This window comes from Cetorhinus maximus, chromosome 17, assembly GCF_964194155.1.
Source record: "Cetorhinus maximus chromosome 17, sCetMax3.hap1.1, whole genome shotgun sequence".
In the NCBI taxonomy this organism is placed as follows: Eukaryota; Metazoa; Chordata; class Chondrichthyes; order Lamniformes; family Cetorhinidae; genus Cetorhinus; species Cetorhinus maximus.
This window is the reverse complement of record NC_135895.1, coordinates 78,609,740-78,630,102: the sequence shown is the minus strand read 5'-3', so window position 1 is coordinate 78,630,102 and position 20,363 is coordinate 78,609,740. Positions and strand designations below refer to the sequence as shown.

The 20,363-nt window shown below is 46.3% G+C and overlaps 1 protein-coding gene across 7 annotated transcripts in view; it reads left to right on the top strand.

Annotated features, from left to right (window-relative positions):
- The window catches only part of LOC144692531 (retinoic acid receptor RXR-gamma-A-like), a 258,889-nt gene that overhangs the window by 17,201 nt on the left and 221,325 nt on the right, over positions 1–20,363 (top strand). The window contains exon 1 of one of the 7 annotated variants that reach the window (XM_078561501.1): positions 18,157–18,712. The exons of 2 other annotated variants lie outside the window; for them this stretch is intronic. In XM_078561501.1, coding sequence (XP_078417627.1) covers positions 18,637–18,712 — 76 coding nt within the window. In that variant the 5' untranslated portion in view covers positions 18,157–18,636. Of the gene's footprint in view, positions 1–18,156; positions 18,713–20,363 lie in introns of those variants that run through there. 4 more of the 7 variants (XM_078561497.1, XM_078561499.1, XM_078561498.1 and 1 more) reach the window with 4 other exon arrangements.

Sequence of the window (20,363 nt, the reverse complement as noted above, 5' to 3'; positions counted from 1 at the left end):
AGGAACAATAATCAAAGGGGGACATACTTAAGCTCATCGGTGAGAGAACCAAAGGAGAAATTAGATGTTTTTGAAAACAAGAAGTTATGGTCTGGAATGCGCTGGAGAAGGTTCAATAACCAGTGCCCTGAGGGAATTAGAGAAATATTTGCAGGGAAAATATTTACTGCGCTATAGGGAAAGAGCAGGAGAGTGGGGACTAATTGGAAAGCTTTTTCAAAGACGTGATTTCCTGAATGGTCCCTTCTGTTCTGTGTCATTGTATGATTCTATGAACTGTATGTAGGATCCCTAGGCTTTTTTTTCACAGCTTCATCACTTGTTGATATTTATTTTCCCCATCTGATGCACATTCTCCCTCCCGAGACAGGGGGTTAAGAGGAAACCTGATAAGAGGGGTGCTCAAAATCATAACGGGAAAAGCCACTTCTGCTCACTCCCAGGTGGCTGTAACTTTACGAGGGTGTTCTTGATCATGCAGGAATATTCTCAGATAAGTCACTGGCCGTGGTTCAGTGAGTCGCACTCGTACCCCTGCATTAGGGATGGACTCAAGCTCCACTCCAGAGACTTCTTGTCATCGTCCAGGCTGCCATTCCCATTGGCAGTACTGAGGGAGTGCCTACTGTCTGAGGTGCCATCTTTCAGCTAAGACTTTAAACCGAGGAGCCATCCCCCTCCTCGGGTAGAAGTAATGGATCTTATGGCGCTGTCTTCCGGAACGTTCCCCCTGGTGTCCTGTCCTCAACTAATGATGCTAAATCAGATTATCTGGACATTATCATGTTACATAGAATTATGTTGAATTTACAGCACATTTACAGGCCACCTGACCCATGCCGGTTTTCATGCTCCATGTGACGCTTTTCCCCTCTGATGTCATCCAACTCTAGCAGCATTACCTTTTCATCCCTTCTCTGTCACATGTCTATGTAGTGAAAAGGAGACGGTGGTGTAATAGTAGTGTCACTGGACTTGTATCCAGAGGCCCAGGCTAATGGCCTGGAGGCCTGGGTTCAAATCCCACCATGATTTAAATTCAATTAATAAAATCTGGATTTGAAAGCTAGTCTCTATAATAGTGACCATAAAACCACTAATGCCTCTTAGAGAAGGAAATCTGCTGTCCTTACCCAGTCTGGCCTACATGTGACTCCAGACTCACTGCAAAGTGGTTGACTCTTAATGGCCCTCTGAAAGGACCCAGCAAGCCACTCAGTTCAAGGGCAATTAGGGATGGGCAACAAATGCTGACCTCACCAGTGACACCCACATCTCATGAAAGAATAAAAAAAGTCCCAAGCTGCTTCACAGAAGCATTATAAATATGACACTGAGCCACACAAGGAGATATTAGGTCAATGACCAAAAGCTTGGTCAAAGAGGTAGGTTTTAAGAAGTGTCTTAAATGAGGAAAGTGAGTAAAGGAGGGGATTCCAGAGCTTGGGGGCCTAGGGATTTGAAGGAGCAGCCACCAATGGTGGAGCAGTTGTAATTGGGAATGCGCAAGGGGCCAGAGTTAGAGAAGCCAGGTCTCTCAGAGTGGTTGTGGGGTTGGAGGAGGTTAGAAGGATAGGAATTCAAAAACACGGAAAATCAAGACATTGCTTGACCGGGAGCCAGTGAAGGTCAGTGAGCACAGGGGTGATAACTGGGACGGGACTTGGTGTGAATTAAGACACGGGCAGCAGAGTTTTGGATGACCTCAGGTTTACAGGGGGTGGAATGCCAGTCACGACCGCATTGGAATAGTCGAGTATAGAGGTAACAAAGGCATGAATCAGCAGCAGATGAGCTGAGACTGAGGTGAAGTCAGACGAGGTTAGGGAGGCAATCTTAGCGAAGGCACAAATATGAGGTCAGACCTCATTCCATGATCAAATGTGACACCAAGGTTGTGAACAGACTGGCTGAACCTCAGACTGTTGCCAGGGAAAGGAATGAAGTCAGTAGCTAGCATACAAGATTCTCAAGGGATGATAGGGCTGACACAGGCTTTTTCTGCTGGTTGGGGGGGTCTAAAACACACTCTCAGGATAAGGGGCCGATCATTTAGGACTGAGATGAGGAGAAATTTCTTCACTCAGAGGGTTGTGAATTTTTGGAATTCTCTACCCCAGAGGGTTGTGGATGCTCCATCGTTGGATATGTTTAAGGCCGGGATAGACAGATATTTTGATCTCCCGGGAATTAAGGGATATGGGGAGTGGGTGGGAAAGTGGAATTGGAGCCCAAGATCAGCCATGATCATATTGAATGGCAGAGCAGGTTTGACAGGTCATATGGTCTACTCCTGCTCCAATTTCTTATGTCCTTGTGACATCCACATTTCAAGAATAAATCAAAATAAACGAAACTGCAGTGGGTCAGACACAGAGGTCAGGGCCCCCAATGATAGAAAGGTTTGCTATTCTGGGGCCCTTGCAGAGCTCAAGCAAAGGTACAGTCAGGCACACTGCAATAATATAACATACATTATATAATTTATTAATGAGAATGCATTTGTTCACATCACATTGTACCACTGTCAAATCCACTCACAGTGAGCATGTGGACATTGTGCGCAGAGCTATTCATCTGAACCAGTGGGCGTTTATGTTCAGGTTGGTCTTCAGTAGTGGTGGTAATGTGTTTGGCTCTGGCTTTACTGCTGTGCTGGGGCCCTTGACTTCCCAGCTGCTTTCCCTCTCCCCTTAACCCCTCTCAAAGACAGAACGGCATCTTGTCTTGTGTCCGGATGGTAGACGACCAAATGGCGCTGTCTGTAGTCTCCCAGTCAGGAATTTGTGGGTCCAAGTCTCGCTCCAGAGACTCATGCTCCAGGCTGACACTCCAGTGCAGTAGTGAGGGAGTGCTGTAATGTCTTTCAGTGAGGTTAAACTGAGGCTCATTCAGATGAATATAAAAGATCACAATGGCACAACCTCGAAGAAGAGCAGGAGAATTCCCCCAAAATTTATCTCTCAACCAAAAGTAATTAAAAACAGATAATCTGGTCATTATCACAATTACTGCTTGTTACGTTTCCTGCATTACAGAGGCGACCACACTCCAAAACAGTGCCTCACCGGCTGTAAAATACTTTGGGAGATGCGGAGGTTGTGCCCTGTTTTGAAACGGGTTGAGCCAGGTGGCTTAATCGGTTCAGCGGCCATCTTATTTACCTATCGGTTTAATTCACGCTGCTGCATTAGTTGGCATTTGAGATCTGAGCCAAGGACTTTTTTAAAGGTGTATAATGGCCAAGTGTGTGGCCACCCGTGCCTTACTGCTTTGAAGTTGAGTTCTATTCCCTGTGAGTGGTGAGGGTGACCACAGGAATTGGTGAGGCGAATAGCTGAGATACGTTTAAGGAAGCTCGATAAACACTTGAGGGAGAAAGCAACAGGGTGAGAGGAGCCTCACACGGGGCATGACCGTCGATCTGGACCAGTTGAGCTACGTGGCCTGTTCTGTGTGTAATTTTAACCTAATTGTTGTAATGTCTACCACATAATATAAAGGTATCATCACAGTTTGTCGTTCTCCCCTTGCCAAATTCCAGGATCTTTTAATCATCAATTTCCTTTGGGAAGCTGTTGAACATTCCGTACAGATAAAGTGCATTTTCTGGAAATCCAAAGCAAAAACAGAAACCCTTCCCAAGTGCCGATGTTTGTGCTGTGCTGCTTCCAGCACTTTTTGTTCCTGTTTTCAGATGGCTATGCCTGTAGGTTTATCATACGTCAGCTCCCCACCTTAGATCGCTCCAACCCTCCCGCTCTCCAACACATCCCTCCCTCATAATTTGACAAAAGATTAGTTTTCCTTCGCATTCTGTTGCACCTTCGGTGAATTTATATCCTCCACGCTCTCCCTCTGATCTCAGCAAGAGCTCACTGTTTACATCTTAAACTCAAGGTCATTGTCCTCCTTTAATCTTAGTGGTGAATGATCTCCATTCGAGAGAGAGGGGGAGGGAGGAAGTAAGAGAGATGAAGGCGAGAAAGGGGTTGGAGAGGGAAAGCAAGAGGGAATAGAGAAAGGAGGGAGAGAATGAGGGGGAAAGAGAAGGAGATTGAGAGAGACGGTGGGAAGAGAAGAAAAGGAGGGTGAGAGAAAGGGAGATGGAGAGAGTTGGGGGGATAGAAAAAGAGACTGAGGAGGAGAGGGGCACATCAGAGGGAGAGAGGGACAGGGAGCAATAGGTAGTGACTGGGGGGTCTGTGGGGTGGTGTGGAAGAAAGGGAGAGTCGGAGAAATAGACAGAGAAACAATGAGAGAGTAAGAGCATGAGAGAGAAAGAGAATTGTGGAGAGGGAGAAATAGATAGAGGGGGAGAAAGAGGCAGTGTGAGAGAGAGAGAGTTAGAGAGTCATGTGTGCTTATCCAAGCACTCACAGAGCCTGAACTGACAGGTCCTGGAGGACAGCTCGTTCCATTTCAGAACATGTCGTGTATTGAGCAAAACAAATCTATTTTTGGCTGTACTCTTTCATATTTACTTTTGAGCCCAAATGCACTTTTCTAATTAATATTTTCATGCTATTGGCTTTCACTGTTTTGGTCCTTTCTAACAGCCTGTTCGAGGGACACAGTACATAAACATATATATATATATGTTTATGTACTGCATGTGTTTGAGCAGAATGTGCTCCTTCCCACATCGGGAAATGGTCACCGCTACTGCAGTTCCGAGTGGGAAAGGACAGGAAGCTTTCAGGTTATACACCTGGCCTGTGTTGAGTTAACTGATGTCATCAGGGGTGACAGAAGGGCTCAGCATGCAAGCCCCCTGCCAACCTAGAGGAAATTTGGTTAGGGGGTGGTGGTGGTGGGGTGGGCGGGAGGGGTCTGAGCCTGGTGTGGGAGTGTCCAACTGGGAAACAGATCAGTCAGGGTTACTGATCATGGTGTCAGGTGAGGACAGTATTGAGCTTACATAAGAAGATAAGAAACAGGAGCAGGAGTAGACCACTCGGCCCATCGAGCCTGCTCCGCCATTCAATACGATCATGGCTGATCTTTTGCCTCAACTCCACTCTCCTGCCCAATCCCCATATTAATTCCAGAGAGACCAAAATCTGTCTATCCCGGCCTTAAATGTATTCAACGATGGAGCATCCACAACCCCCTGCGGTAAAGAATTCCAAACTTTCACAACCCTTTGAGTGAGGTAATTTCTCCTCATCTCAGTCCTAACGGATCAGCCTCTTGCCCTGAGACTGTGCCCCCATGTTCTAGATTCCCCAGCCAAGGGAAACAATCCCTTATCAAGCCCCTTGACAATCTTGTAGGTTTCAATGAGGTCACCTCTCATTCTTCTAAACTCCAGAGACTATAGACCCAATTTACTCAGCCTCTCCTCATAGGACAATGCCCTCATCCCACGGACCAATCGAGTGAACCTTTGCTGTACCGCCTCCAATGCAAGTATATCATTCCTTACATATGGAGACAAAAACCACATACAGTATTCCAAGTATGTCTCACCAAAGCCCTGTACAATTGTAGCAAGGCTTCCTTATTCTTAACTTCCAATCCTCTTACATTAAAGACTAACATGCCATTTGCTTCCTATGGCTGCATGTTAACTTTCTGTGTTCCTTGTAAGAGCACACTTAAGTCTCTCTGAACATCAACATTTCGTTGTTTCTCAGCTTTGTTGTTCTTGCAACCAAAGTGAATAACCATACACTTCCCCACATACTCCACCTGCCATCTTGTTACCCACCCCCTTAACTTGTCTGTATCTCTTTGAAGCCTCTGTGTGTCCTCCTCACAGCTTACCTTTCTACCTAGCTTTGTATCATCAGCAAACCTAGGCACATTACTCTCTGTCTCTTCATCTAAGTCATTGATATAGACTATAAGTAGCTGAGGCCCCAGCACTGATCCACCATTGGTCCACTAGTCACAGGTTGCCAATTTGAAAATACCCTGTTTATCCCTACTCTTTGCTTCTTGTCCATTAACCTCTATCCATGCTAATATATTACCCCAGCGCCATGAGCCCTTTTCTGGTATATTAATCTTTTGGAGAGGCCTTTTTGAAAATTTTGGAAATCCAAGTATACTGCAACATTGACTTCCTCTTCATCTGCTCTACTAGTTACAACTCAAACAATTGTAATAAATTTGTCAAACGCGATCTCCTTTTGTAAAACCATGTTGACTTGTGCTAATCATAATATGATTTTTTAAAGTGCATTGTTAAGACTTCCTTAATAATAGGTAGCAGTGCTTTCTGACGATTAATGTCGGCCTAACTAGTCTGTGATAAAAACAAAAAACTGCGGATGCTGGAAATCCAGGGTCATGAGGACTCGAAACATCAACTTTGCTCTTCTCCGCCGATGCTGCCAGACCTGCTGAGTTTTTCCAGGTATTTCTATTTTTGTAACTGGTCTGTGGTTTGCTGTTTTCTGCCTTCCTCCTTTCTTGAACAGTAGTGTTACATTTGCTAACTTCCAATCCACTGGGACTGTTCCGGAATCTAGGGAATTTAGAAAAATCATAGCCAGCGCGCCCACTATCTCTATAGCTATTCTTTTTGGAAGCATCCTTTTGTAGGCCATCAGGTCTAGGGAATTTGTTGCTTTCATTCCCTGAAGTTTCTCCAATTATATTTCTCTGCTGACATCAGTTACCTTAAGCTCCTCACTCTAATTAGCCCCTTCCTTACCCTCTATTTCTGATATGTAATTTGTGTTTTCTACTGTGAAGACAGACACAAAATATTTGTTCACTGTCTCTGCCATTTCCTCATTCCCCATGATAATTTCTCCTGTCTCTGTCTCCTTTTGTAAAAGCTCTTACTTTCTATTTATATTCTCGGCTAGTTTACTCTCATATTCTATTTTTTCCCTTTTAATCAGCTTTTCGTCACCCTTTGCTGGTTTCTAAAATATTCCCAATCCTCAGACTTGCTACCATTCTTTGCAACATTATTAGCCCCTTCTTTTAATCTAATACTATTCTTAACTTCCTTGGTAAGACAATGCGGAGTTTTTGTTCTTTAATGAACGTATTTATGTTGAACATCTTGAAGTGTTTCTTTAAGTGTATCCCACTGTTTACCATATATTTTAATCTATTTACCCAATCAACCTTAGCCAGTTCTCCCTTCATACCAACGTAATTACAATGAGATTACAAATTAAATCTGTCTCATTGGAGTATAATGCGGGCAAATGTGAAATCATTCATTTTGGCAGAAAGAATAAAAAAGGAGCTTATTATATAAATGGTGAGAGATTGCGGAGCTGTGAGATTCAGAGGGATCTGGGTGTCCTACTGCATGAATTACAAAAGGTTAGTATGCAGGTGCAGCAGGTAATTCGGAAAGCTAATAGAATGTTATCATCTATTGTGAGGGGAATTGATTACAAAAATAGTGAGGTTACGTTTCAATTGTACAGGGCATTGGTGAGACCATATCTGGACTACTGTGTACAGTACTGTTCACCTTATTTAAGGAAAGATGGAATTGCAGTAGAAGCAGTTCAGAGAAGGTTTACTAGACTAATACCAGGAATGGGCGGGTTGTCTTGTGAGAAAAGGCTGAACAGACTAAGCTTGTATCCACTGGAGTTTAGAAGAGTAAGAGGCAACTTGATTGAAACCTTTAAGATTCTGAGGGGTCTTGACAGAGTGGATGTAGAGAGGATGTTTCCTCTTGTGGGAGAATCTAGAACTAGGGGCCACTGTTTAAAAATAAGGGGTCTCTCATTTAAACAGAGATGAGGAGAAATTTTTTTCTCTCAGAGGGTTGAGAGTCTTTGGAACTCTCTTTCTCAAAAGGCAGTGGAAGCAGAGTCTTTGAATATCTTTAAGGTAGAACTAGATAGATTCTTGATTAACAAGGGGGTGAAAGGTGGCCGAGGGTAGGCAGGAATGTGGGATTGAGGTTTCATTTAGATCAGCCACGATCTTATTGAATGGTGGAGCAGGCTCGATGGGCCGAGTGGCCTACTTCTGCTCTTAATTCGTATGTTTGTATGTATGTTCGTACATAATATCAGATCTAAAATAGTTTTGTTCCTGGTTTGTTCAACAACTTATTGCTCCAGCAAACTGTCATGAAAGCATTCTACAAACTCATCTTCCAGGCAACCTTTACCAATTTGATTGGTCCAGTCTACATGTAGATTAAAGTCCCCCACAACTATTACATTGCCTTTGTTAAAAGCTCCAATTATTTAGTCGTTTGGCTGTACCGAACTTGAGTATTGCTGAAAAAAGAGACATATCTTTTCACCTTGCATTCATCAGGACACTGGTAAGAATACCAGTATAAGGGGGAAAACACCAATTTAAACTGTATGTGAAGAGAATGCTGATTGAATGGCAAGCGGTGTTGCCATGGAGAATGCACCACTGATGGTGACTGACAGTTAACTGCCAAGCATTGTTTTGAAATTTAAACCAGGCAGTTTGACCCTGATTGGTCAAGGCATTGCCCTGAGGAATGAGTCAGCGGATGGCTGTCACTTATTTTGTTTAGCTGAAACAGGTGCAATGTAGGTACATGAAAACAAAATACTGTGGATGCTGGAAATCTGGAACAAAAACAGAAAACGCTGGAAAAACTCAGCAGGTCTGGCAGCATCTGCGACGAGAGAAACGGAGTTAACGTTTCGAGTCCGTATGACCTTTCTTCAGAGAAATGTGGGGTTGAGGTCACATTCAGATCGGCCATGATCTTATTGAATGGTGGGGCAGGCTTCTCTGAAGAAGGGTCATACGGACTCGAAACGTTAACTCCGTTTCTCTCTCCTCAGATGCTGCCAGGCCTGCTGAGTTTTTCCAGCATTTTCTGGCAATGTAGGTGCATGTTCTTTCTGTCTGCAAATATTAGGCCCTGTGCATGTAGCTTCCAGTAGAGTCAAATACGAGTCAAATGCGAGGCTGACTGACAATCTTGTGAGTGTCCTGCTGAGTGCAAGACGAAAGGCTGAGACATGCCTCTCTTTTCAGCAATACTCCAATTATTTCTTGCTTAAAGCTCTGTCCAATGGTATAGCTGCCATGAGGAGGCCTATAACCTATGTCCACCAGCGTTTTCTGACCCTTGTTATTGCTAATCTCCACCCGTACTGATGCGACTTCCAGATCCTCTGAGTCAAGATCCTTTCTCACTTCTGTCCTTATGTCATCCTTTACTATAAGGGCTGCCACTCCTTTTCTATTCCACCTGGTTTTTTAAAAAAAATGTTGGGCAGAATTTTATGCCGGTGGGATGTTATGGTCCAGCCGAAGTCAATGGGCTTTTGAACGGCTCGCCGTATTTTATGACCCCGCCCCCGCCACAATGGCGCTGTAAAACTCCGCCCATTGTTTTTGCTGGAAGATTTATTTCCCAACCTTGGTCACCGTGTAACCATATCTCTGTAATGGCGATTAGATTTAAACCATTTCTCTCTATTTGTGCCTCTAGTTCACCCATCTTTTTACGAATGCTTTGCTCATTCAGATAAAGAGTCTTTAATTTTACTTCATGACTTTTGTTTAACCTTATTCACTGACACACTATTACCGTTAAACTCTCTGTCCCTTCCTGTCTCACTTGGCTTGTCTTTCCCCAAATCACTACACTGCTCTATTGCCTCCACTTTACTCTTTGGGTTTCTAAATCTCCCTTCACCTGCCCCTTCCCTGCCCCTTTTAGTTTCAAACCCTATCCACAGCCCTCATTCTGGGATTCGTCAGGTCTCTGATTCCAGCCCGGTTAAAGTGGAGTCCATGTCAACAGAACACTGGTCCAGCTTCCTCTGGATCACGTGCTCAAGCCTCTCCATGTGACTTCAACCCATGACCTTCTGGCTACCCACTGAGGCACAGCTGACACATATGCCTTTGAATACATGGTCAGGAATCCAAGGGTGAGTGAGCATGAGAAGCTTTCAGATTGTGGTAAGAACTGAGCCAGCCCGTCAAGGGCAGAAGTCCTCCCATGCCTACCCAGTGCATCTGACATGTGACTCCAATCCCACACTAGGCGGTTGACTCCTGAGTCATTTGGTTGCCAGGGGAACCGGGGTTGGGCAGGAAATGCTGGCTGTGCCACATTCCGAGAAAAAACTGAAGTTAAAATATCAAGCGTTTCCTCTAAGCTCTTTGGAAGCTCAACATGACCAATCGTGAAGCTCTGCCCGCAGTCCCCAAGCCTTGAGGCTGTCTCCGCAGGAATGCTGGGGTGGGGTGGGGTTGGCTTAGATCTGGGGAGGGGGGTCATTGTCCTGTTGGTTCATGGGTCGGGCCGGGCACTGTGGGGGGCTGGGGCATCAGGTTAGGGTTGCCAGCTCTGGCTGGATCAGTTTTATAACATGGTCTCCTGCCCTTAACCGCCCTGCCCCCACCCCCCTGCCTCGATTTCCAACCTCGCGATGCCACTAGTTGGAAAATGATCTCCGCAACCTGATGGGATCAGTCAAATGGACCTCTTTCTATCTCTGATATTTTAACAACTACCAAACGAAAGTGTTCAAAGGCAATGAGAATAAGCACACCATCTGTTTTACTGCCCCTATGATGGATTTTCACCCTCGCCAATTTTCTGGGGAGATCGCAGGAGGCTCCAACTCTGTCCAGGAGAGTTGGTGACTTTAAGCCAAAGTAGACCACCCTCACGAAATCCTAGCTGTTTCAACGCTGTTCCCAGCATGCAAGGTCAACCCTCGACCCCGGCGGCCTGGCCAATTATAAGACAGGCCTGTCTGCTTGACTGTCACTGGTTAGGCCTCAGCCAGAGTATAGTGGCCAATTCTGGGAAGTATACTTCAGGAAGGATGTCAAGGCCTTGGTGAGGGTGCAGAGGAGATTTACTAGAATGGAACCAGGAATCAGGGACTTCAGTTTGTGGAGAAACCAGAGAAGCTGGGATTGTTCTCCTTGGAGCAGAGAAGATTGAAGATACATTTGATAGATTGTTCAAAACCATAGGGGCTATGATATTGTAAATAAGGAGAAACTGTTACCTGTGTCAGCGAAGTAGCTAACTGACACAGATTGAAGATAATTGACAAGAGCCAGAGGGAAATGTCTTGAGTTACGGTAATCTGAAACATGCTACCTGAAAGAGTGGTAGAAGCAGAACCGATACAGGCAGGATGGGCTGGACGGCGTTCACAGAATCACGGAATCACAGAATTGTTAAGGGGTAGAAGGAGGCCATTCGGCCCATCGTGTCCACACCTGCTCTCTGAGCATTTTTACTTATTGCCAATCTCCTGCCATTTCCCCATAACCCTGCACATTGTTTCTATTTAAATAATCGTCCAATGCCCTCTTGAACCTGCCTCCGCCACACTTCCAAACAGTGCATTCCAAACCCTAACTATTCGCTGTGTGAAAATGTTTTTTCTCACCTTGCATTTGCTTCTTTTGCAAAACACTTTAAAACTGTGCGCTCTGGTTCTCGATCCATTTACAAGCAGGAACAGTTTCTCCCTATCTACTCTGTCCAGACCCCTCATGACTTTGAAAACTTCTATCAAGTCTCCTCTTAGCCTTCTCCTCTCCAAGGAAAACAGTCCCAACTTCTCCCATCTTTCCTCATAACTGAAGTGTCTTATCCCTGGAGCCACTCTTGTAAACCTCTTCTGCACTCTCTCTAATGCGTTCACATCCTTCCTATTGTGTGGCACCCAGAACTGTACACAATACCCCAGCTGAGGTATAACCAGTGTCTTATATAAGTTAATCATAACCTCCCTGCTCTTGTACTCTATGCTCCTATTAATGAAGTCTAGAATACTGTATGCTTTAGAACCAGCTCTTTCTACCTGTCCTGCCACCTTTAAGGACTTATGTACATATACTCCTAGGTCTCTCTGCTCCTGCACATCCCTTAGAATATTTTATACAGTCTCTCCTTGTTCTTTGTACCAAAGTGTATCACCTTACACTTCTCCACATTGAACTTCATCTACCCGGCTATGTGGAAAATTGTCTAGGTATGTCCTGTACACAAAAAGCAGGGCAAATCCAACACAGCCAATTACCGCCCCATCAGCCTACTCTCAAACATCAGTAATGGATTAGGTCATCATCAGTGCTATCAAGCGGCACTTGCTTAGCAATAACCTGCTCACTGAGACCCAGTTTGGGTTCCGCCAGGGCCACTCAGCTCCTGACCTCATTACAGCTTGGGTTCAAAGACGGACAAAAGAGCTGAACTCCCGAGGTGAGGTGAGAGTGACTGCCCTTGACATCAAGGCCGCATTTGACCGAGTGTGGCATCAAGGAGCCCTAGCAAAACTGGAGTCAATGGGAATCAGGGGGAAATTCTCCGCTGGTTGGAGTCGTACCTAGCACAAAGGAAGATGGTTGTGGTTGTTCCACACATCCTGCAGGAGTTCCTCAGGGTAGTGTCCTCGGCCCAACCATCTTCAGCTGCTTCAATGACCTTCCTTCCATCATTAGGTCAGAAGTGGGTATGTTCGCTGATGATTGCACCATGTTCAGCACCATTTGCGGCTCCTCAGATACTGAAGCAGTCCATGTCCAAATGCAGCAAGACCTGGACAATAACCAGGCTTGGGCTGATAAGTGGCAAGTAACATTTGTGCCACACAAGTACCGCGCAATGACCATCTCCAACAAGAGAGAATCTAACCATCGCCTCTTGACGTTCAATGGCACTACCATTACTGAATCCCCCACTATCAACATCCTGGGGATTACCATTGACCAGAAGCTGAAGTGGACTTGCCATATAAATACTGTGGCTACAAGATCAAGTCAGAGGCTAGGAATCGTGTGACAAGTAACTCACCTCCTGACTCCCCAAAGCCTGTCCACCATCTCCAAGGCACAAGTCAGGAGTGTGATGGAATACTCCTCACTTGCCTGGATGAGTGCAGCTCCCACAACACTCAAGAAGCTTGACACCATCCAGGACAAAGCAGCCCGCTTGATTGGCACCACATCCACAAACATTCACTCCCTCCACCACCGACGCACAGTAGCAGCAGTTTGTACCATCTACAAGATGCACTGCAGGAATTCAGCAAGGCTCCTTAGACAGCACCTTCCAAACCCACGACGACTACCATCTAGAAGGACAAGGGCAGCAGATAGATGGGAAAACCACCACCTAGAAGTTCCCCTCCAAGTCACTCACCATCCTGACTTGGAAATATATTGCCGTTCCTTCACTGTCACTGGGTCAAAATCCTGGAACTCCCTCCTTAACAGCACTGTGAGCGTACCTACACCACATGGACTGCAGCAGTTCAAGGAGGCAGCTCAGCACCACCTTCTCAAGGGCAATAAATGCTGGCACAGCCATTCATCCCGTGAATGAATGAAAACAAACCTATCTGCCCAATCCACCAAAGTGTCAATGTCCTTTTGAAGTTCTACACTGTCCTCCTCACAGTTTACAATGCTCCCAAGTTTTGTGGCATTCTCAAACTTTGAAATTGTCCCCTGTACTCTAAGATCTAGGTAATTTGCATATATCAGGAAAAGCAAGGGTCCCAATACCGACCCCTGGGGAGCTCCACTACAAATCTTCATCCAGCCCAAAAATGCCCATTAACCATTATTCTCTGTTTCCTATTTCTCAGACAATTTTGTATCCGCGTTGCTATTGTCCCTTTTATTCCATGACCTATAACTTTCCTCACAAGTCTGTTGTGTGGCTCTGTATCGAACACCTTTTGGAAGTCCATATACACCACATCAACAGCCTTGCCCTCATCAACTGTCTCCGTTACCTCTTTAAAAAACTCCAGCAAGTTAGTAGACATGAATTTCCTTTAACAAATCCATGCTAAATCTTCTGAATCATCCATATTTTTCCATGTGGCTATTAATTCTATCCCGAATAATTGTTTCTAGAAGTTTCCCCACCACCGAAGTTAAACTGACTGGTCTGTAATTGCAGGGCAGATCTTTACAACCTTTTTTGAACAAGTTGTAATGTTTGCAATTCTCCAGTCCTCCGGCACCTCCCCCGAATCCAGGCAACATTGAGAGATTATTGCCAGTGCCTCTGCAATTTCCACTCTCACTTCCTTCAATATTCTTGAATGCATCTCATCCAGTCCCAGTGCCTTATCAACTTTAAGTACTGACAGCTTATCCAATACCTCTTCCTTATCAATTTTAAACCCTTCTAGTGACTGAGTTTCCTCCTCTGTCACCATGGCCTGGGGCAGCATCTATCTCGTAGTTAAAGACAAATGCAAAGTATTCATTTAACACCTCAGACATGTCTCTTGCCTCTGGATAAATCCCCTTTTTGGTCCCTAATCGGCCCTACTCCTCCTTTATCACCCTTTTACTATTGATGTGCTTATAGAATACTTTGGGATTTCCTTTTATGTTAGCTGCCAGTCTTTTTTCATAATCCCTCTTTGGGATTTCTTGTATTTGCTTTTTCACATCCCCTCTGAACCTTCTGTATTCAGCTTTGTTCTCAATTGTATTTGCTACCTGACACCTGTCGTAAGCATACATTTTCTTCTTTAACTTAATTTCTATCTCCTTATCATTCAGGGAGCTCTGGATTTGTTTGTCCTGCCCTTCCCTTTTGAAAGAACATTCCTTGACTGTGCCCAAACCATCTCCTCTTTGAAGGTAGCCCATTGTTCAGCTACTGTTTTTTCCGCCAACCTTTGGTTCCAGTCTATCCGGCCCAGCTCCGTTCTTGCCCCACTGAAGCCCACTCTCTGCCAGTTGATTATTCTTACTCTGGATTGACCAACGTCATTTTGCACCATCATCCTTAACCTTATGATACAATGGTCACTGTCCCCTAAATATTCCCCCACTGTCACTTGATCTACTTGCCTCACCTCATTCCCAAGAACCAGGTCTAGCACTGCCTCCTTTCTTGTTGGACTGGAAACATACTGCGGTAGGAAATTCCCCTGAACACAATCTAGGAACGCTTGTCCCTCACTGCCCCCTATACTATGGCTATCCCAGCCTATATACGTGTTGTAGCATTCTCGAATGTGTTACATTCAGCTTGAGCTAATGTTCGGTTAAAGAAACCGAGGAGGATCAGTGGTCCGGTGATGGCTCTTAGCTTGTCTTTCGGAAGGCTGCCTCTGAACTGAAACTAGAGTAGGCCCGATTAAAAATGGAACAGCCATCCAGTGTAACCATGAGAGTACCTTAATGACCGAGTCTTCTCTGCAAGGCAGAAATAACTGCAATTCACTGCAGTGCCAAAATCCTCAGGTGAAGCTGCAAATCGCTGTTTACCAATTATTGCTGTGCTACCATCTGGCAGTCAGGGTGCTTTCCACCAGCTGAGGGTCTTGAGGCCCTGGCTTGTAGATCCCAATGTCGGACAGAGATGGGATCCAGGGGAAAGGTTCCATAACTGTACCGCAGGGAGCTGCGAGAACTACTTGCACAGTAACCCCTCCCCAGGGTCTAGTGTTACTCACTGAGACTGTTAGATTAACATCACTAGAGACGCAGTCAGTAACACAGGGCACTGAGGAAGAGGGGTTACTGAGTGACAGTGTGAGGGAGCTGGATTAACATCAGTAGAGATACAGTCAGTAACACAGGGCGCTGGGAGAGAGGGGTTACTGAGTGACAGTGTGAGGGAGCTGGATTAACATCAGTAGAGATACAGTCAGTAAAACAGGGCGCTGGGAGAGAGGGGTTACTGAGTGACAGTGTGAGGGAGCTGGATTAACATCAATAGAGATACAGTCAGCAACACAGGATGCTGGTGGAGAGGGGTTACTGAGTGACAGTGTGAGGGAGCTGGATTAAAGTGAGGAGAGATACAGTCAGTAAAACAGGGCGCTGGGAGAGAGGGGTTACTGAGTGACAGTGTGAGGGAGCTGGATTAACATCAATAGAGATACAGTCAGCAACACAGGATGCTGGTGGAGAGGGGTTACTGAGTGACAGTGTGAGGGAGCTGGATTAACATCAATAGAGATACAGTCAGTAAAACAGGGCGCTGGGAGAGAGTGGTTACTGAGTGACAGTGTGAGGGAGCTGGATTAACATTAGTAGACATACAGTCAGTAACACAGGGAGCTGGTGGAGAGGGGTTACTGAGTGACAGTGTGAGGGAGCTGGATTAACGTGAGGAGATATACAGTCAGTAACACAGGGCACTGGGAGAGAGGGGTTACTGAGTGACAGTTTGAGGGAGCTGGATTAACATTAGTAGACATACAGTCAGTAACACAAGGTGTGCCTGGGACTGTAGTAAAAATCATATTGACTTGTAATATCACATCTGATGATCAAAATGATACCAAGGTTCCTTAGACATTTCCCTTTTCACAGAATGCAAGTTTTTGGCCAAACATTTAGATTGGGATAAAAACAAAAAACTGGATGGTGCCCCTTTTGGAGGGGCTTGAAGGTGCTAGGTTTCTCAGCCAGCTCTGGTTACTTCGAAGGAAGTCGTGTGAGTGTTGAAAATAATTGTAAATTAAAACCCAGCCGACAACTGAGAGGGGACGAAATTGTTCTTGAGGCAGTAACATAGAATGGGCAGTAACAAACTGACAGCTCACTCTACTCCCTGACCCATTTGGACATTCCATTGACTGCAGGACCAGTTTGACACCCCACCCCTCCCCCCCTCCTCCAATGGGGGTTCCTTTCTCACAGACACATATGCCTGGGTGGGGGGGTGGGGGGTGCTGGATTGTGTTACATCACATGCCAATGTGTTTTGATATTCTGTGTGTATCAGTAGTGGCAGCAGGCAGTGTTGAACAGGCGTTACTGACCGGACTCCAAATCTAGCTGAATACCCATGTCAAAACAATTCAGGGAGGCTGCTCAGTTCACCAGCCTTGGGTAGTGGGACTGTTAATGCGATGGTTACGTATGTTTAGAAAGAACACAAAAATGCCAAAAAAAATACAACTTACTCTGAATTCAAATTGTAGGGTAAAAAAAATAGGCATAGGGGGAGGAAAAGGCCATTCGGCCCCTCAATGCTGTTCCGCCATTTAATTCAGTCATGGCTGTGCTGCACCTCAACTTTATTTACCTGCCTTCAATCCACATCCCTCGATGTTCCAACCCCAACAAAAATCTATCCTTCTCAGCCTCGAGATTTTGAGTTGATCCCCAGCCTCAGCAGCTTATTTTGGGGAGAAGAGAGTTCCAGGTTTAATCGAGGCATATAAAATTATGAAGAGCCTACAGTGGTAGAAAGGACCTACTTCCCTTAGCAAAGAGGTCAATAACCAGGGGGTGGAGCAGGAGCGGGGTCAGAGGTGGGGAGGTGGTGGCATTGATTTAAAATAATTGGTGGAAGGGTTACATGAGAGTTGAGGAGCATTGTTTTTGGCACCAGAGGCTGGTGAGGGTCTGGAACTCACTGCCTGAAAGGACGATAGGGGTAGAAGCCCCATCGCTGTATTTAAAAATCACTTGGGTATGCTCTTGGAGTGCTGTAGTGCACAGGGCTGCAGAGCAAGAGGAACATGGGATTAGGCCGGGTAGTTTTTTTCTCGGATGCGGTGAATGCCCTCCTTGTGTGTCTGAATGTTCTGTTTCTATGTTAGATCCCTTATTTGCATATGCAAAGAGAGTAGTTCAGGTGTGGGGGGAGGATGCCTCTTGTCCACTCAACACGGCAGGTGGGCACACTTCCAGGCTCAATTTGGGGCCATAGTCGTCTGAGTGGCAGACGTGAAACTGTTGATGTGTGGATGAATGTTGAGGCTGTTATCTGGTCATTATCGCTGTTTACCAGTGTGATTGGCACTGTGGTCACTGTGGGAGCCTGTTGTTTGCAAATTTGTTTGCTGTGTTTCCTCACCATACAACACTTCGAGGGTAATTCATTGGCTGTTAAATTCTCAGGGATGGTGAAAGGTGCTATATAAATGCAAGTTAACTTTTTTTTTCCCTTGAAGACGCTGCTACCTTGAGGGGTAGCATGTGGCACAGAGCTCAGGCTTACTTGCTGGGAGCTTTGCACTCCTGAGGGGCTGAATAACCTACAGCTGGTCCTGTATGTGCCTAAGACACTGCCCCTTTAAGAGTGCTTGCTGCACAGGGAGCTCTTTGCTCACTGTGCCCTAATGAGGGGCTGAATAGCCTTGCCCTGCATGGCCCCGTGTTCCCACAGTGTGAGAGTGCTTGCAGTGAGCTCTTTGCTCAGTGGGAGGCTGTGAGTCATTGAGGGGCTGAATAGTCCTGTCCTTGTGTCTGTGTGTCCGCAGTGTAGTGTTCAGAGCGCTGGCTGCGGTGCACGGAGTTCTTTGCACAGTGTGCTGGATAGCCAACTCCTGTCTTGCCGAGGCAATGCCGCTTTAAGAGTTGTGCCTGGAGCTCTGTTCACTGTGGGCAGCTCTGCTCTGGTGGGGTTCTGACGTGCGGCAGTGAGAGGCTGGAGGAGGAGGAGGAGGAGGAGGTGGTCTGCCCTGGCTGGAGGGGGGAGTGCAGGGCTGGACAGACAGACAGAGCGGGCTCTCTCCCATGTGGAGAGCTGGGCTGGCAGCCAGCTCCAGCTCCAGCTCCAGTCAGAGGCACAGGGAGCCCGGGGAAAGGCGGGCGGAGGGAGACTCGGCACCGGCTCTGCAGGGGCACTTAGTAAACATACATCCCCGGGACAGCCAGAGGCTGCAGCTCACCCCCTCCCCAACCCCCCGCTGCCCCCTGTCTCAGCAACAACAAACTATGAAGACAGATTAGTGAGTGTGGATGAGAGGCAGCAGCAACAACAACAACATGTACGGTCACTACCATCACTTCATGAAGCTCCCTGTCACCTACAACCGTGAGTAACTCTGCCGGCTTCATTCTCCCTCTCTCTCACATTCTCTCTCTCATTCTCTCTCTCACATTCTCTCTCTCCCTCTCTCACATTCTCTCTCTCCCTCTCTCTCACATTCTCTCTCTCTCACATTCTCTTCTCCCTCTCTCATTCTCTCTCATTCTCTCTCCCTCTCATTCTCTCCTCTCTCACATTCTCTCTCTCCCACATTCTCTCTCTCCCACATTCTCTCTCTCCCTCTCTCTCTTCTCTCACGTTCTCTCCCTCTCACATTCTCTCTCTCCCTCTCTCACATTCTCTCTCACATTCTCTCTCTCCCTCTCTCTCTCATTCTCTCCCTCTCTCTCTCATTCTCTCTCTCCCTCTCTCATTCTCTCTCTCCCTCTCTCATTCTCTCTCTCCCTCTCTCCCTCTCTCACATTCTCTCTCTCCCTCTCTCACATTCTCTCTCTCTCTCACATTCTCTCTCTCCCTCTCTCTCTCACATTCTCTCTCACATTCTCTCTCTCCCTCTCACACATTCTCACATTTTCTCTCACATGCATTCTCTCTCATTCTCACATTCTCTCTCTCCCTCTCTCTCATTCTCACATTCTCTCTCCTCTCTCTCTCACATTCTCTCTCTCCTCTCTCTCTCACATTCTCTCTCTCCCTCTCACATTCTCTCTCTCCCTCTCACATTCTCTCTCTCCCTCTCTCACATTCTCTCTCTCCCTCTCTCTCACATTCTCTCTCTCCCTCTCTCTCTCCACATTCTCTCTCACATTCTCTCCCACATTCTCTCTCACATTCTCTCTCTCCCTCTCTCACATTCTCTCTCTCTCTCACATTCTCTCTCTCTCTCACATTCTCCCTCTCTCTCACATTCTCTCTCTCCCTCTCTCTCACATTCTCTCTCTCCCTCTCTCACATTCTCTCTCATTCTCTCCCTCTCTCACATTCTCTCTCTCCCTCTCTCACATTCTCTCTCTCCCTCTCTCATTCTCTCTCTCCCTCTCACATTCTCTCTCTCCCTCTCTCTCACATTCTCTCTCTCCCTCTCTCACATTCTCTCTCTCCCTCTCTCATTCTCTCCCTCTCACATTCTCTCTCTCCCTTTCTCTCACATTCTCTCTCTCACATTCTCTCTCTCCTCTCTCTCTCATTCTCTCTCTCCCTCTCTCACATTCTCGCTCTCCCTCTCTCACATTCTCTCTCTCCCTCTCTCTCTCATTCTCTCTCTCCCTCTCTCTCTCACATTCTCTCTCTCCCTCTCACATTCTCTCTCTCCCTCTCTCTCACACATTCTCTCTCTCCCTCTCTCACATTCTCTCTCTCTCCCTCTCACATTCTCTCTCTCTCCCTCTCTCTCTCACATTCTCTCTCTCTCTCTCCCTCTCCCATTCTCTCTCTCTCCCTCTCCCATTCTCTCTCTCTCTCTCCCTCTCCCATTCTCTCTCTCCCTCTCCCATTCTCTCTCTCCCTCTCACATTCTCTCTCTCTCTCTCCCTCTCCCATTCTCTCTCTCCCTCTCCCATTCTCTCTCTCCCTCTCCCATTCTCTCTCTCTCCCTCTCCCATTCTCTCTCTCTCCCTCTCCCATTCTCTCTCTCTCCCTCTCACATTCTCTCTCCCTCTCTCTCTCACATTCTCTCTCTCCCCCTCTCCCATTCTCT